Genomic DNA, 16,574 nt, shown 5'->3' with positions numbered 1-16,574 from the left:
AAACATGCCAGAAGTCCGTGCGAGCTCACGACTGCTGATCGGCAGCTGGTCACGTGGTGTTAATCGCCTCTTGTAACCCCCTGTACACTACACGACCGCTCGGCGCAAAACTCGCCCCGATGTCGTGGATTCTCGCACGACTGGAAAATCGGCTCAAAAAAGTGAAAAAGTCGCACAGTGTACGCCCGGCTGACATTGCCGCACAATGGTAGGGTAATTATTATTATGGTAGGGTAAAGCCGTTTTCATACCTACACGTTTTTTTACTCACAAAGATTGTCAAGAAAGCGTGTTTGTTGTGTTCATGTCAAATTAAACTGATCACAAAACACAGATTTACTTTCTTTATTTCGTTTTCCTCATCCAACCCCCATAAATCCCTGTGTGTCCTCCTGCAGCACTCCTGAAGGACAACAGGCAAGACAAAAAAGTCTGACGTGTTGAGTAAAAACTGCCATTTTTAGCATATTTTTAGGGCCGACGTGTTGCTACCAGACGTACAGTGTGAGCAGTCAGGTCGCATGCGAGAACTGGGTCGTACAGTGTGAGCACATGACTCGTGAGATCTGCTCTGCGAGGAAGTCGTACAGTTTGAGCTGAAGCTGAACGCTGCGAGTGAAAAAGTCGCACAGTGTACGCCCGGCTTTAGGGTGATTTTTGGTGACTTTCGGTGTTTTGAAGAGAAATACGGAGAGGCGACACGGACTGTTTGTACCATTGATATGTCTCAATAAAGTTTGAAGAAAAAAAATTGAGCTGCGTGGTAGCGGACCGCCATTTTGGATGGGTCTTCATTCGCCCCAGTGCAGGTTTTTTCTACGAAGGAATGTGTTCCTCCAGTTAAAACACTTTGTCTTTCTTTTTAACAAAATGAGATATAAGTAGTGGCATGACAGGACTACCAGAGTCACATTTTGATGGTAAATAATGAAACTGTTAAAACAGTTTTCCAAACAGAAAAGCAAAAAAAAAAAAAGTCAACAACCCCACTGTTTTTAGCAATATGCCAGTTTTTGCAACAGTTGGCTGCACAAAAAGGACCATAGATTCTGACTCAGCATCGACTCCAATTGGGTTTTGGAGAATGATAAACCCAACCAATATGGCAGTGACGCTGCAACCATAGAGAGCATATATTCATAGAGATAACAGTTGTTGTTGGTGAGCTACATGCTTTGCCATCATATTGGATGGGTCCAGCACTCTTCCAACAACCAGCGTACTGTTGAAAACAGATCATGTGGGAGTATTGACTTTTCTAGCTTGTGTATGAAAAAGTTGTTCCGTATTTACTGTCAGAAAATGGCTGAATCTTACGTTTGATTTTATTTAAAAAAAAACATGATAAAGGCTTTTAGTTTAGTGAACACATTCCTGGTAGAAGAAAATGCACTGGGGGCAAATGGAGACCCATCCAATATAGCGGTCTGCGGGTACACCAGCTCCAACAGACAGGCCCAGTCCAAGGTCACCTCTACGTGTATTTGATTTCTATGGAAAGCCACATGTTGCATCTATGCATATATGATTTCTATGGCTGTTGGGCTTTCCAGCGCCCAACAAATTCAGGTATTCTGTTTTGAATGACTGGTCCCAGCTCACGCTGTCCCCGAAAAGGTCCCCAACTTTATAATTTTATGAATCAGAAATGTTACTAGCATCGCACGCACGTGCACACACGCACGCGCGCGCACACACGCACACACCACCTGGTTGTAACAGTTCATTTAAATGCTGTAAAAGCAAAATATAGTAAAAGACTAATGTTAAATGTATCTAAGAGTTATATATTACTATTTAAAAATGGTGCAAAAGATACTAATTGGAAAAGTTGTTTCAAAAGTGTAAACAAATGCCTCATAACAGTAAGTTAAATATCATAAAAACACATATTGGCTACTGATTAGCCACCAGGCTTTTCACGTTTAAAATCATTTAACTTAATTTATTTTCCTACTCAGGTCTTCAGTGACTTTGAAAGGACAAAACACTGGTATCCTGGTGTCGTAGACCAAGAGTTCAAGTTGAGATAGATCAGCCTCTCAGGACAAGCTAGACATCCCGTCCTCTGTCCCCTAAGGTGAGAAGCTCTCGTGAGTCCATCAACAATTATTGACAAAGACACAGGTGAAAATTATTCACTGTATTGAAGACTCACAAGTGAAATTGACAATACCAGCTTGTGTGTTTTTGTGCAGGTGTGACTTTCTGGTGTTCTACAGTGTCCTGGTGTTGTGGATCTAGGGGTTCCAGTTAAGACGTGGTCAGCCTTCTAAAGAACGTGGGAATCTCACCTAAATATTCAGTTACTTTGCTGTGTGCCTCGCAAGGACAAAAACTCAAACCTTCATCTTCTCCTGGTATCCTGGTGTCACGTGCCAAGGGGTTCAAGTTAAAACGTCGTCAGCCTTCTGAAGTAAGCATGAACGAACATGGAGTAAGACAGAAACATCAAGTATGGATTGGCCTTGCAAAATCTGTAAATTTGCGACCTCCACTAAAGACGAGTTGTTGAAACATTATAGGTTACGCCATATCCCTGGTGTGCAGCCTCTGCCATGCCCTTACCTAGATTGTTTTTGTTCATTTAAATCATGGGGTAGCCTAAAATCACACATATCAAGGAAACACTCTACTCACTCAACAACAGTGAAAACCTCTGAAATACTCAGTTTCTGTTGCCAGTTCTGTAATGTGGGCACATTCTCCACTGAAAAAGAGTATTTTGAACACCTTTGTCAACATTTAAAAAAGCAAGAAACTGTGTCCTGTGTTTTCAAAAATTGTAGTTTCAAAACTAACATTTATGGAACATTTGCGTCGCATAAAAATCGCAAGCATACTCCCCACTCGTTAGATGACTTTAAAGATGACGTGTTAAAGAGGTATGACAAGCCTTCACAAACAGATCAGTGCAGTGATTTAGTTAATCAGGAGTGTGAACAGTCTGACATTGAGGAGTTTAGAGATGATGATGTTAAAGTACTACCAAAGTTGATTGAAAGAAGCTTGGCTCATTTGATGTTGAAATTAGAGTGTTATTTTCATGTTCCCAACCAATGCATTGATGAGCTTGTAGAGGAGTTGCATTTTATTTGTCATTCAGCCTCCGCCCCCATCATGAAAGACATTTTACAGTCCTGCTTGAAGAGACACAATTGTGATGTTGATGAAGCCATTGTGTCTGAAATGGTGAATGACATCTGTGGTGCTAACCCTATTAGCGCTGCCCTTTGTGATGGTGGTCCTCTTTCCTCTGCCTTCAGAAGAAGAAAGTATTTTAATGAACACTTTCCTGTTGTGGAGCCGATTGAGTATATCCTTAGTGGACAGAGCAGCTTCCAGTATGTTCCCATTCTAAAGTCTTTACTTCAGGTTCTTAGCAGAAAGGATATACTAGACCTGCTCTTGAGTGAGGCAGAAGCACAGAGAACTGTGTACAAGTCATTTCATGACGGCACCTTTTACAAAACCAACGAGCTGTTCTCAAAAGGTGACCTTACAATTGCACTCAATCTCTATGTGGATGACTTTGAGATTTGCAATCCTCTTGGTACATCGAGGAAAAAACACAAAATAACATCTGTGTATTGGGTGTTAGCTGATGTCCCCTCATTGCTCAGATCTGAGCTAAACTCAATCTTCTTAGCAATTCTGTGCAAGGCTGAAGATGTAAAGAGATTTGGTTACAGTGCTGTGTTAGAGCCACTGATCAAAGATCTTGTAGTGTTGGAGGAGGAAGGACTATATGTTCCAGCACTGGGCAGAAGAGTCAAAGGCACAGTGTTTAGTGTTGTTGCAGACAATCTTGGTGCCCATTCTATGGGGGGATTTGTTGAGAGCTTTTCCAGTTCATACGTCTGTCGGTTTTGTCTAGGTGAAAAGTCACAATTTCAAAATGGTGAAGTGAGAAATGAGGCATTCCCACCCAGAACGAAGGAACAACACACACTGCATGTGCAGGCTTTACAGGAAAATGACAGTTTGATGCATGTTTATGGAGTGAAGAGACAATGTGCACTGACGGCTAAAATGAAATATTTTCATGTTTTGTCTGGATATCCACCTGATGTGTTGCATGATCTCTTTGAAGGTATAGTGCCCCTAGAAATAGCACTGTGCCTAAGAGTATTCATTCACAACAAATACTTCACTCTTGAAGAGCTGAACAAATGCATCAAAGAGTTCCCCTATAAATGGTCAGACAAAACCGATGCACCACAGCCTGTCCCTGTGAACTTTGCCCAACGGAAAAGTGTAGGGGGCAATGCCCACGAGAACTGGGCATTGTTGCGACTCTTGCCACTCATGGTTGGATCAAAAATCCCTGAGGGTGACCCAGCATGGGAAGTGCTTCTTGTGCTCAGAGACATTGTTGAGCTTGTTGTTAACCAAGTCCACACAGAGGAGACCATTTGCTTCCTGGACAGTAAGATATTGGAGCATAAACACAGGTTTATCATGGTTTTCCCAGAGCAACGCCTCATTCCAAAACACCATTTCCTAGAACATTATCCAGAACTTATCAGGGCTTATGGTCCTCTGGTGTCACTGTGGACAATGCGGTTTGAGGCAAAGCACAGCTTTTTCAAGCGTGTTGTCAGACATACTCGTTGTTTTAAAAATATTCTGCTGTCACTCGCCATGAAGCATCAGTTGTTGCTTGCTTATAACCAACATGATTCCAGAGCTGTCAGACCGTTACTACAGGCTACAACACTGTCTACAGTGGATGTTAATGTGCTGAGAGTGGATATCCAAGAAGCACTGCAGGCTAAGTTTCCTGGTGAGACATGTGTCCAGATAGCCAAAAGTGTGTGTTACAGGGACACCAAGTACACCAGTGGAATGATCTTGGCTAATGGTTCCACTGGTGGTCTTCCAGATTTTGGGGAGTTGATACAGATTGTGGTTTTGAAAGGCAATGTTGAATTCATAGTGAAAGGTTTAACTGCTTGGTCAGCTGAACATCTGAGGAGCTATGTGCTTGAGAAAACTGGTTCAGTGAAAGTCATAGAGCCAGCTGAGCTATTAGACACGGTTCCCTTGATTTCTTACATTTTTGGTGGAACAACCATTATGACTCTTAAGCGCAGCATTTATGTTCCATGAATGATTTCCAGATGAAATGATACAAACCCGCATCTCACAGTCTTCTTGCTATTTTCAACCATGGCATATGGTTAATTGGCTCCTGGTTTCCATACTTGGGGGATAAAACTTTATTATGTTATTATTCACAATTTAGCTGTTACTAACAATTACCAAAACGTGTCAAACGTTTTGTCTACAGGTTACATAATGTCCCAACCGGCTCAACTTCGAGTGATCTTTGCAGATCACGATGTTCATAAAGTTGTACTACCATCTGGAATCCCTGAGACAGTAGATGACCTTCATTCAGCCATTCGTGATACCTTTTCCATTGCAAGTGACTTCCGTCTTCACTATGAAGATGCTGATTTTGGTGATGAGTTTTTCACCCTTGTTTCTACAACGGACATTAAGGACAAGGACACAATCAAGATTGTGTTTCTCCAGGACCAGGAGCCTACAGTAACCTTGACCTTAACTGATGTGACCAACATGACTGATCATCCTTCTGAGGAACACTTTCTTGACACCTCATCTGTGTCAAGTAATGACACACTGATTCTTTCATCATCGGAAGATAGTCCAGGGCACCGTTACCAGCGTTGGCCTGTTCAGTTTCCGATTCCCAGGTTTTCTGACCTCACAGAGATCAAAATTCAGTCAGTCAATGAGCGCTTCCAAAAAGATGGGACTCTTCTCCCTACAAAAGATTTCATTCCACTGCTTCCTGACATCCTTGGAAAACTAGCAGAAGCTATTTATAAGTATACTGCTTATCCATCAAGTCTGCAGATCAGTGAGGTTGCAGAGGCCCTGACTCTAAAGCATCCCTGCCTGAAAGAACCAGGGTCCTTCAATGGGTCCTATGGATGGGCACAACGTCTAAAATATAAGATGAACAATTTCAGAAGCAAGCTTAGAGGTCTCGGCTGCCCTGAAGTTGAAGTAAACTCTCTTAAGAGGAAAATGACACGTGACCAATACCCAGCAAAGAATGTCAAGAAACCAAAGAAGGCTGAAGTGAACTACCTACCCCCTCATGCTCAAGGTGAAAGTAGTGAAAGTTTGGAAAAAGAGAGAGTCGAGCTACTGAGTGAAGTGATGAAAAAGGACAACTCCAGAGTGGTAGCTCAGAAAATGGCCAAGACGTTCAGCCTTCGTCGGGAGGAAATAGTGAAAGAGGCTCCTGCCATCAGCGACTTCATGAAGCGCTGGCCTGCGCTTTTTAGCAAGGCACAGGTGAGATAAAATGTTTATTAAACCAATATTTTTGTGTTGTGGATTGATTAAATTGTGGATACATGTCCACAAATTGAAGTTGGGTAAATAAAAAATGTTGAAATACATGTATTTTTACCCAAAACATTTAAATGTGTACAAATACACATTTGGATGTTAATTTCTGCATTGTTTATTTATACGTATCTCTCTTTTTGTACTTTATTCTGGTGTGCCCTGCAGATATGTGAAGAATTCAAGAGAATAACAACAGTTAGCCTTGAATCGACCTTTCTGGCCAGGCTTGACCAATGCACCCCAAAACTGATGGCCTTGACCCAGTCAAAAGGAGGAGCTGCAGGCCTGAAGATGAGGCAGATTAAGGACATGCTTCTGCAGGTATAATGACTAACTTTATGAATAGACCTTTATTAAAATCTGCCTCACTGTTTTCATGTCAAATGTTGATATGGCTGCTATGAACAAGGTCCATTGTATACTAACACTAATTTTTTTCCAAATTGTTTATATTCTGGTTACACTCGCATCTAGGGCTGGGCAATACAAGAAAATATGTCGTCTGTATGATGTAAACTGTTAATCGTTTTTAAATAATCGTTTACACCACCATAAGCCGTTTTACAGTGGTGTTTTAGGTCGACACCTTAGAGCAGTGTTTCCCAAACTTATTTAGCCACGCACCCCCTTCTATGTCCCGACCATGTCGACGCACCCCCCCCCCCCCCCACACACACACACACACACACATCGGGGCATGTCTCTCTCTCTCTCTCTCTCTCTCTCTCTCTCTCTCTCTCTCTCTCTCTATATATATATATATATATATATATATATATATATATATATATATATATATATATATATATATATATATATATATATATATATATATATATATCTGATGTCAAGCTAAACAGACAGGGTTAAAAAAATTCCCCATCACTTTCATTTTTTAAATAGTAAATAATAAACATTCGATACCATTACAATTTCCTTTGATTTAATTTTAAATAAATATTTAGAGTTCCCAGGTAGCACATAAACAATGCAATTTAATGGTTTTCTTAAAGTAGGAACGTTTAACCTGTGCGGCCAGAGCGCTCTCCTTCCTTCTGCTCTGTGTAAACCTGAGCTGATCACCTGCTTGTGCGTAATCAAATGTCAATAGGGGACAAGATATAGCCATGATGTTCACTTTTGCCTCAGACCGACTTATTGCTGTTTTATGGTGTGGCTGAATCTGCGATCCGCTGCCACGCTGACTGGAATAACAAATGCTGCAGTAACAGGACTTGTGGTCAGGTTCATGAGGAGTCACTGGCTGTAGTGGACCCGACTCATCCCAGAAGCTAATATCTTAATTTGACCTTGAATGAAAAATAACCTCTTAAAAGTTTTTATCGTGGTGGAGGCAGCGTTCATTTCTGCCTTCAGTCTGACGGCGCGCCGGAGTTAAAGCAGCGTGTGCGCTTATTGAATCTGTGTGTGTGCGCGCGCGTGTATATAATTTTTAGCATAGAAAATCAGCTGCATCGGGATATGAAATTGTTGCCATATTGCCCAGCCCTACCTGCATCAGATTTTTTTAACACGTTATCTATTTTTTCTATCAATCAGGACAACACAGTTGAAAAGCGCAGAGAGATTGCCATTCGCTGCCTCATAGTCTATCTTGGAGAGAAGGAGGAGGATCTTTTCAAACAATACAGCGTAAGTACTTGACTACTTTTTCAATTTTTTGTTTTGTTTGAAATGTGTCTCTGTAGGTTCTGTGTGTTTTTGTTCATTGGATTTTCTGTTCAAGGTTGAGTAATGAAGGGATGTTCCACCCCTAAGTGAAAATTTGTCTATTGCCATAATCCCCAGAGTTTGATAAGTGAGGAAAAACGCCTTTTGTTACCAGCGCAGTAATTCTTTGACCTGGCAGTAATATGTCTGCTTTAACTGAGCATAAACAATGGAAGTGAATAGCAGGTAGTAGAATTTTGTGTGTAAAAGTGATTAAAATGACACAATAATGATACCAACTAGAAAAGTTCCTGAAGAAACTTTGAGAGGGCGTGCTACCGGCAGTACTTCCATGTTGGCATAAAGTAGAAAACATTAGCTTGAACCTAAAAAGTTAGCATAAAGCTAAAAGACATGTTACCCCCAGGAATAGTTTGTTTCATTATTGAGTCATTTTAGTCACTTTTGCACACAATGCTAGTACCTGCTATTCACTTCTAACATTTATGTTATGCTCAAGCAAATGGACTGCTGTCAGATCAGTAGAATTACTGCACTGGTTACAAAAGGCTGTTTTCTCACTTTTCTAACTCTGGGGAATATGGCAATAGAAAAACTTTCAAACGTTATAGAAATTAAAAAAAATATTTTGAAAATGCTTTGATTTTGCTTTTATAGGTTGCAGAATGACAAAGAGAAAGCACTCAAAGATAAACACAAAAGACAACCTGTTTTAGCTTATTTTCATAAGCTAAAACAGGTTGTCTTTTGTGTAATACCTGAAGTCGTAGTTTATTCCTTTATTCACGTCATCCTGAAGAGCTTGAGCTACGTATTTTATACATCCTAACTTCTTTTAATTTCTCTTACAAGGATGTGGAGGAGCTCAACGCAGACCTTGCAATGCAAGTCATGAAGATTGCTATCATTGGTGATGGGCCTGCAACGATCATCGTTGAGGGATCCAAGATCCTGGAGGGGATTGATGCTGCCAGATCCTGTGCTTTGCTGATGGGAGTTATCTACACTCTGAACCTTACCTACCTAAAGCAGCTGAAATTTACCTTTGAGGTATTTCAAAAGCTATGCCTTGAGCTTGATGGACAAAAAGCCAGCTCTAAAGTAATGAATCTCAAGTTTGGTATTTTCTAGAGCAGACTTAATGAACTGTTCATGAGGGAGTTTCAAAGTAGACACAAAACCTTTTCTTATTTCTGCATTTCCAGCACTACTTCAGTCATTGGCTTTTACTCAATTTTAAAGCGCTGTTCTTCATAAGCTTCTGAGTTAATTTTTTGTGTCTTAAATGCTGCTGTTTGCACATTTTTAAGGAATTTGAGCTGTGGTTAATTCCTCCCATTACCTCTTTGTTCTGAGGATAGTGGTGTGTTTTGAAGTTTTTACATAATGCCTTCTTGAGCTGGCATTAATCTGGTAGTTAAAAAGTCAAATATAAATGAGAATGAAGATGACTTTGCTAAAGTACTGACAAAGTTGAATGAGAGAAGCTTTGCTCATTTTATGTTTCAATTAGTGAATTTAAATGTATTGAACTCTGATCTTTTGTTTTGATTCACTGTCCCTTGTTCAAGTCAAAAAAATATGATTAATGTATTGTGTTTTATTACATTTTAATACACTGTTCCTCATAAGTTTCAGTGGGCGTTTTGTGTCTTTAAGAAAATGAAGCCCTCAAATATTGCACTTTACATGTTAAAGAATTGTGCTGTTATTGTTATTAAATGGGTCTAATTCATTAGAATAATTCTGTCTGAATTTCTATTATTTCTGAGCACCAGGTATGAGTTCCTTAGCTGATGTCCAGGTGCCAGGTTATGACATCTCCCTCATGCCTCTACATCAGGGGTGTCAAATTCTGGTCCACAGGTTTCCCTGTTCCAACACAGATAAGTCACCTGTACAGCAGATCATCAAACTCTGCAGAAGCCTGTTAATCAACTGCTGACTGAAATCCGGTGTGTTGAAACCTGGAAACCCTGGAACCCTCCCACAAGGTAGTCATGGTTACAAGAGACGACCAAATCATCATGGTTCTATTTGAGCAAATTAGCCTCCTGAGAAACCGAAAAATGCCCTTATAGAATCTCCTGCAGGGATCATACATAATTCAGTTAATATTTGAAGTTTATTTTTTATGACCAAAAAGCTACTACACTACTGTATACCTGAAATATTATATTGGACCAACTTAAATTCTTGCGTTCTTGTTGACAATTATTAAGTTCATGTAACTTAGGAATGTGTTTAAATGTGGCCAAAAAATTACGTCAACATACATGAATAATATGTTGTACCAACTTAAATTCTTGCGTTCTTGTTGACAATTATTAAGTTCATGTAACTTAGGAATATGTTTTAATGTAGCCAAAAAGTTACGTCAACATACATGAATATTATGTTGTACCAACTTAAATTCTTGCGTTCTTGTTGACAATTATTAAGTTCATGTAACTTAGGAATATGTTTTAATATAGCCAAAAAGTTACGTCAACGTACATGAATATTATGTTGTACCAACTGAAATTCTTGCGTTCTTGTTGACAATTATTAAGTTAATGTAATTTAGGAATGTGCTTTGTTGTGACCAAAAGGCTACTTCACCATACTCAAAAATATTGAGCTGATTTAATGTAATTCTGCCAGAAGTTGGTTTAACTTAAAAATTCTAGTGGAAAACGTTAACATATATTTTTTTGTTGAACCAATGCTTTATTTTTTAGAGTGTATTTGTGGAGATAAAACATCAATGTTGCAAGTTAATGGCGGAGTCATGTTGCTGTTATCTAATCCAAGGTGAGACGTCCAAATATAAGGAAATAAGACTCCCAATCCTTCCGTCTGAAGCTCAGCTCTGATGTGGCTTACACATCTAAGTCCTGAATATGGTGCACTGGTGTTTTATTTCCCAAGAGTATGGCTTACAAGGCATTCATTCTTACTAGAGACAACGGCAAATGCATTGATTAAACAAGGACTCAACACCTTTAAGGGTATTTTAAAAGTTTTAGTTTAAAAATGACTGAGATTATTTACAAGTGAAATTTTCTAAGCACAATCTCTGAAAAGGAGCGATAGATATCTTCTCAGGTTCAATACCTTTATAGAATGTATGTGTATGATTTATCTATGTTAATACAGATGAGTAAAAAATTATGTAAAACAATCGTAGTAATCATGAAACTGTAATTATTTCTCAGACTATAATCATACCACCAAAATTTATAATAGCTGCAATCCTAATCCTAACTAGATGCCCGAGCCACCTCAACTGGCTCCTCAAGATGTGGAGGAGCAGCGGGTCTACTCCAAGCCCCTCCCAGATGATCTAAGGGAGAGCCCAGCCACCCTGTGGAGAAAACTCATTTTAGCCACTTATAACTGTGATCTCATCCTTGCAGTCACTACCCAAAGTTTGAGGGAAGGAACGTAGATCGACCAGTAAATTGAGAGCTTCGCCTTCTCTCTCTCTTCACCACGACAGATTGGTACAATGCCTGCATCAATTCAATTCAATTAAAGTTTATTTATAAAGCGCCAAATCACGACAAGAGTCGTCTCAAGGTACTTCACATAGTAAGCATTCCAATACAAGTCAGGTCATTAAGCCAATCAGTAAAAAGTTTCCTATAGAAGGAACCCAGCAGTCTGCATCGTCACTGCAGAGGCAGCTCATATCTGCCTGTCGATCTTACGCTCCGTCTTTCCCCCACTCATGAACAAGACCCCGAGATATTGTAGATTTTATTATAAATTTTAAAATGTTTTAAAGCCATTTAATCTTTCTCACCTGTACTATGGACCGGTGTGTCTTTACTAAAGTAGATGTTGATGATGATAGACCAAACACACTTATTCTTTCCACAAAAAATAAAAAAATTAAAAATGAAAGGCCTTCAGACTCTTGTCAACCCTGAATCTTGGAAAAAAAACAAAAACAAAACTCAAACCTGCTAGTGTGTTCGGTTGTAGCGGTTGCTGACCTTTGACCCCACCATGCAGTCAGCAGCTTTGTCACTGTGAGAGCTCTGCTGAGCTAATGAGGTTAAACTGTGATCTGATAGCCTGCGTGACAACTCCAAACTAAGAGCTTGTGTCTGTGTTAAATGAAGCACAAGATGGATTGATGCTAATGTGATCATCGTGCACACGCAGCGAATAAGAACAGTTATGTGAGAAATTAAAGAAAAATGTCGCAGAGTGGTTAAAATCGCAATCAGAGGCTGCATGCCACATTCAATAATTCGATTTCCAGGAAAAGGGAATAAAAGCTATTTTGGACTCTTTTAGGGCTTTTGAATAAGCTGCCCAGCCAAAAAAAATAAATAAAAAAAAAGGTTCACACATGCCAGTGATTTGTTGGACCAGCTTTATATTTGATCACAGATGACATTTGCTGTGGTGCTGTTTCAGTAAGCTTCATCGAAGTGCATCCGGAAAGTATTTAACTCACATCCAATTCATTTTATGTTACAGCCTTATTCCAAAAAGGTTGACAATTGTTTGTCTTAAATTTACATACAACACCCCTGAATTAAAACATGAGAAACATTTATTTATTTATTCATTTATTTTGTTAGAATTTTGCTAATTTATCAAAAATGAAAATCCTGAGAAATTACACGCACACAAACACTACCTTCTGCTATGAAGCTAATAACTGAGTTCTGCTGTTTCATGTTTCCTGCTTGAGATGCATCTGCAGCTTAAAAGGAGTCCACTTGTGGTAAATTCACCTGATTGGACATGATTTGGAAAAACACACTATGTAAGGTCCCACAGCTGACAGAGCATGTCAGAGCACAAACCAAGCATGAAGTCAAAGGAAATGTAAACAGGATTGTATAGAGGCAGAAATCTGGGGAAAGTTACAGGAAACCCTGTGCTGCTTTGAAGGTCCAAATGACCTCATCAGAACGAGGAAGAATTTCAGGACTCTTCCTAGGGTGGGCAAGCTGTTTAAACTGAGCCATCTGTGGAAGAAGGGCTTTAGTCGGGAGGTGACCAAGAACCCGATGATCACTCTAACAGACCGACAGCGTACGGAGAGAGGAGAACCTTCAAGAAGGACAACCATCTCTGCAGCAATCCATCAGGCAAGCTTGTGTGGTAGGATGGCCAGATGGAAGCCACTCCTTAGTAAAAGAAACGAGGCAGCCCAACCAGAGTTTACAAAAGGCCCATGAAGTACTCTCAGACCAAGAGAAATGTTAAATGTAGCTATGGATCAAGGTACAGATGTGATGCTGTTGTTACTGGACCTAACAGCAGTTTTTGACACAGTCAAATATGACATTCTGCTGGATCGCCTGGAGCGATAGGTGGGGATCACAAGGTTGGCTCTTGAATAGCTGCAATCTTACCTCTTGGGTAGGAGGTTTTGTGTCATGGTGGGCGATGATGTGTCATCTTGGGAAGGCTTGTGGTGGTGGTGGTGGTGGTGGTGGTGGGGGGGGGGGGGGTACCACAAGGTTCTGTCCTGGGGTAACTACTCTCTGCTTTTCATTTACTTCCCTTGGGGGCTCTCCTGCACAATCATGGTGTTAAGTTTCATCTGTAGTACAGAGTCCTGGCTCACAGCTAGTTGTCTCCATGTGAATGAGAGAAAAACTGAGCTTCTAGTAAGGTGGGTGTGAGTTCTGCTCCCAATTTAGTTGTTCTCTCTCCCTACCAGAAGTCACTTGTCACCAGCCTGGGGGTGAGGCTGGGTGAGCTGGATGCAGAACTCATATTAGACGCCCACATCAACACTGTTGTACAAACCTGCTTCCTTAGCCTGCGATTAATCAAAATCAAGCCCATGCCATCTCGAGCGCATTTGGAGTCTGTGCGCCACACATTTGTTTTATCCAGTCTTGACTAGTGTACTGCTTTCTATGTTGCGATAAGTTAGGCAGCACTGAGACGTCTACAGTTGGTTCAGAACTCTGTGGCCAGATTTCTGACATGAACGAGGAAGTCGGCTCACATCACTCCTGTGCTAGCCTTATTACAATGGCTCCCTGTAGGTTTTTGAGCTAAGTTTAAAGTTCTGTGCTATGTCTTCCGGTCTCTTTGTGGTGGTGCTCCACCACACTTGGCAGCGATAATAAAAAGATATACCCCATCATGAACTCTATGCTCTGCTGACTTGGAGCTACTAACTGTCCCAGAGACTAGGTACAGGTCTAGAGGTAATCAGGCTTCCTTTGTCTTAGCTCCTTCTCTCTGGAATGAGCTTCAACTTGACATTAAATTGTCACCGTCACTGAAGGTCTTTAAACGTTGTTTGAAGGCTCATTTTTCTCATTTGGCTTTTATTGGCACTTACACATTAACGTCAGCACACGCCCATACGGTACCGAACGGCACAGAATTTGGTTTTACACACAGATCTGATTTGCGTTTTTGGTGCCGAGGCGATTCCTTTTCTCAGACCTTCTCCTCACCGGTCAGACCGGGACCGAGGCGACACTACGGGCTGATTATCTGGCTGAAATTATGCCTACCGCCTCCGATCTGCAAGAAGAATGAGCCAGCAGGGGGTTTCCCGCATGTGCGGTTCATTTTCATGCTGGATGCTGTTAAGTAGGCTTCTGTCTGTAGCACGGAGCTGCCGTTAAGTGTGGGAACGGGAGAAAAGAATAGCTTTGTGTGTGTACGCTCCTATTCTCTACATCGGAGCTCTTGACCTGGTGAGCAGACAGGTGCTCAGGGGAGAAATCAGTGTATGTGACACAAGATTATGAGGACACTCACAGCAAATTCATAAAATAATGTGGTTCAGAGTCTCCAAAAGCAACACAGCTCATGTCCGCCATTTGTTTACCTTATGGAGCGAACTTTCCCGTGCATCTTAAGCGCGCCCACAGGCTCGGGGATTCCCGCATTTTTGAGAAGTCCCTCGGATTTATATGTGAACACTACACCGCCCGTACCAGCCCAAACTCACGCCATCCAGCCCGACCAAACGCTGACCGTGCCGACGCTAATGTGTAAGCGCCATATGTGACTTGGTTTTATGCTTTTATACTTCTTTAAGATTTTGTATGTTGCTTCAATCTCCTTTTTTATTGCCCTCTATGTTTTTAGTGTATTTTATGTTCAGCGCATTGGGCTCTCGCAAAGGCATCGGAAGGCGCTATATAAATAAAGACTGATTGATTGATTGATCGATCGATTGAGTGATTGATGAGAAACAAATTTTTTTGGTCTAATGAGAGAAAGATTGAAGTGTGAATGCTAAGTGTTAGATTTGGAGTAAATCAGTCACCGCTCGTCTCCAGGCTATTAACATCCCTACAGTGAAGCATGGTGGTGGCAGCATCATGTTGTGGGGGTGTTTTTCAGCAGCAGGACTTAGGAAACTAGTAAGGATAGAAGGAAAAATGCAACTATGTACAAAGACATCCTGGGTTTGAGTTAAGACTAGGGAGACCTTTAATCTTTCAGCAGGACAACAACCCTAAACACACAGCCAAGATATCAAAGAAGTACCCTCAGGACAAATCTGTAAATGTCCTTGAGTGTCTCAGCCAGAGCTCAAACTTGAAAAAAAAAAAAAAGAAAATCTATTAAGAGATTTTAAATTGGTTGCACTGAGACTTCCCATCCATCCCGATGGAGCTTGGGAGGTGCTGTAAAGAGGAATGGGCCTAACTGGTGTGCCAAACTGATGGCATCATATAGTAAAAGTATGTAACTGTAATTGTTACTAAAGGTAAATCAACAAGGTATTGAGTAAAAGCTGTGAATACTCATGTAAATGTGATTTTTATTTTAAATGCATTTGTTTTTTACTTTGGCTAAATTTCCTGAAAGCGTTTTTCATATTTGAGTGTTGAGTGTTGCAGTTTGTAAACCAATATTGATCTTACGGCCTTCTAGGGTTGTACAACCCCCCAAGGTGCTTTACAACACACCAGTGATTCATCCATTCACCCGCTGGTGATGATGAGCTTTAACGTAGCCACAGCTGTCCTGGGGCACACTGATAGAAGTGAGGCTGCTGAGCACTTGCGCCACTGGTCCCTCCAACCACCGTCAGCAGTCAAGGAGGCTTAAGCGTCTTGCCCAAGGACACAACGACTGCAACACATAGGACACAAACCTACAACCCTCTGATTACAGGGTGGGCACTTAACTTCACTGCCATAAAGTAGACTTTCCTACACAATGAACTCTTCTGTTTAAACTACAAAGCCTTAATTTATAGTTTAGTCATTAAATACATTTACAAAAACATTAAATACATATACAAAAAAATATTAGCGTGTGTGATGGTGCATTAACAGCTATTTTTTAAGATGGAGAGGAACATATTTAGCTGCTGATTAGGATAAATTGGGGTCTGAGATCCTCTACTTACAGCACTAGAGCTTGAACATTTACTTTTGTTGTTCACACATTATAATTAGGTGTTTATAATGAGTGCACAAAGTATGAAAAATTGGAATGGAATGACATAATTTATAACTGATGTTATACTGAAGGTAATTCTACATGGTACTCCAAAT

At 40.6% G+C, this 16,574-nt stretch overlaps 2 protein-coding genes across 3 annotated transcripts in view; one reads left to right on the top strand and one right to left on the bottom strand.

Annotated features, from left to right (window-relative positions):
• The window catches only part of slc30a6 (solute carrier family 30 member 6), a 158,357-nt gene that overhangs the window by 52,541 nt on the left and 89,242 nt on the right, over window positions 1-16,574 (bottom strand). The gene's annotated exons all lie outside the window — the stretch shown is intronic.
• Window positions 2,279-9,392, top strand: LOC139062145 (uncharacterized). Of its 2 annotated transcripts, XM_070542634.1 has the most exons (5): window positions 2,279-2,416; window positions 5,294-6,333; window positions 6,556-6,711; window positions 7,951-8,043; window positions 8,935-9,392. In XM_070542634.1, exons 2-5 carry the CDS (start codon window positions 5,302-5,304, stop codon window positions 9,211-9,213), a joined length of 1,560 nt encoding a protein of 519 aa, XP_070398735.1. In that variant the 5' UTR covers window positions 2,279-2,416; window positions 5,294-5,301; the 3' UTR covers window positions 9,214-9,392. The 2 variants fall into 2 exon arrangements, with proteins under 2 accessions (XP_070398735.1, XP_070398736.1); XM_070542635.1 differs by lacking the exon at window positions 2,279-2,416 and having other exon boundaries at window positions 5,074-6,333.

This window comes from Nothobranchius furzeri, chromosome 12, assembly GCF_043380555.1.
Source record: "Nothobranchius furzeri strain GRZ-AD chromosome 12, NfurGRZ-RIMD1, whole genome shotgun sequence".
Classification (NCBI taxonomy): domain Eukaryota; kingdom Metazoa; phylum Chordata; class Actinopteri; order Cyprinodontiformes; family Nothobranchiidae; genus Nothobranchius; species Nothobranchius furzeri.
Note: the sequence above shows the minus strand (reverse complement) of the source record. Positions and strands in the feature narration are given on the sequence as shown.

Coding starts and splice junctions, on each gene's coding strand:
- LOC139062145 (XM_070542634.1), top strand. CDS start 5,302: ATGTCCCAACCGGCTCAACTTCGAGTGATCTTTGCAGATCACGATGTT. Junction 6,334..6,555: donor CGCTTTTTAGCAAGGCACAG/GTGAGATAAAAT, acceptor TGTGCCCTGCAG/ATATGTGAAGAATTCAAGAG. Junction 6,712..7,950: donor TTAAGGACATGCTTCTGCAG/GTATAATGACTA, acceptor TCTATCAATCAG/GACAACACAGTTGAAAAGCG.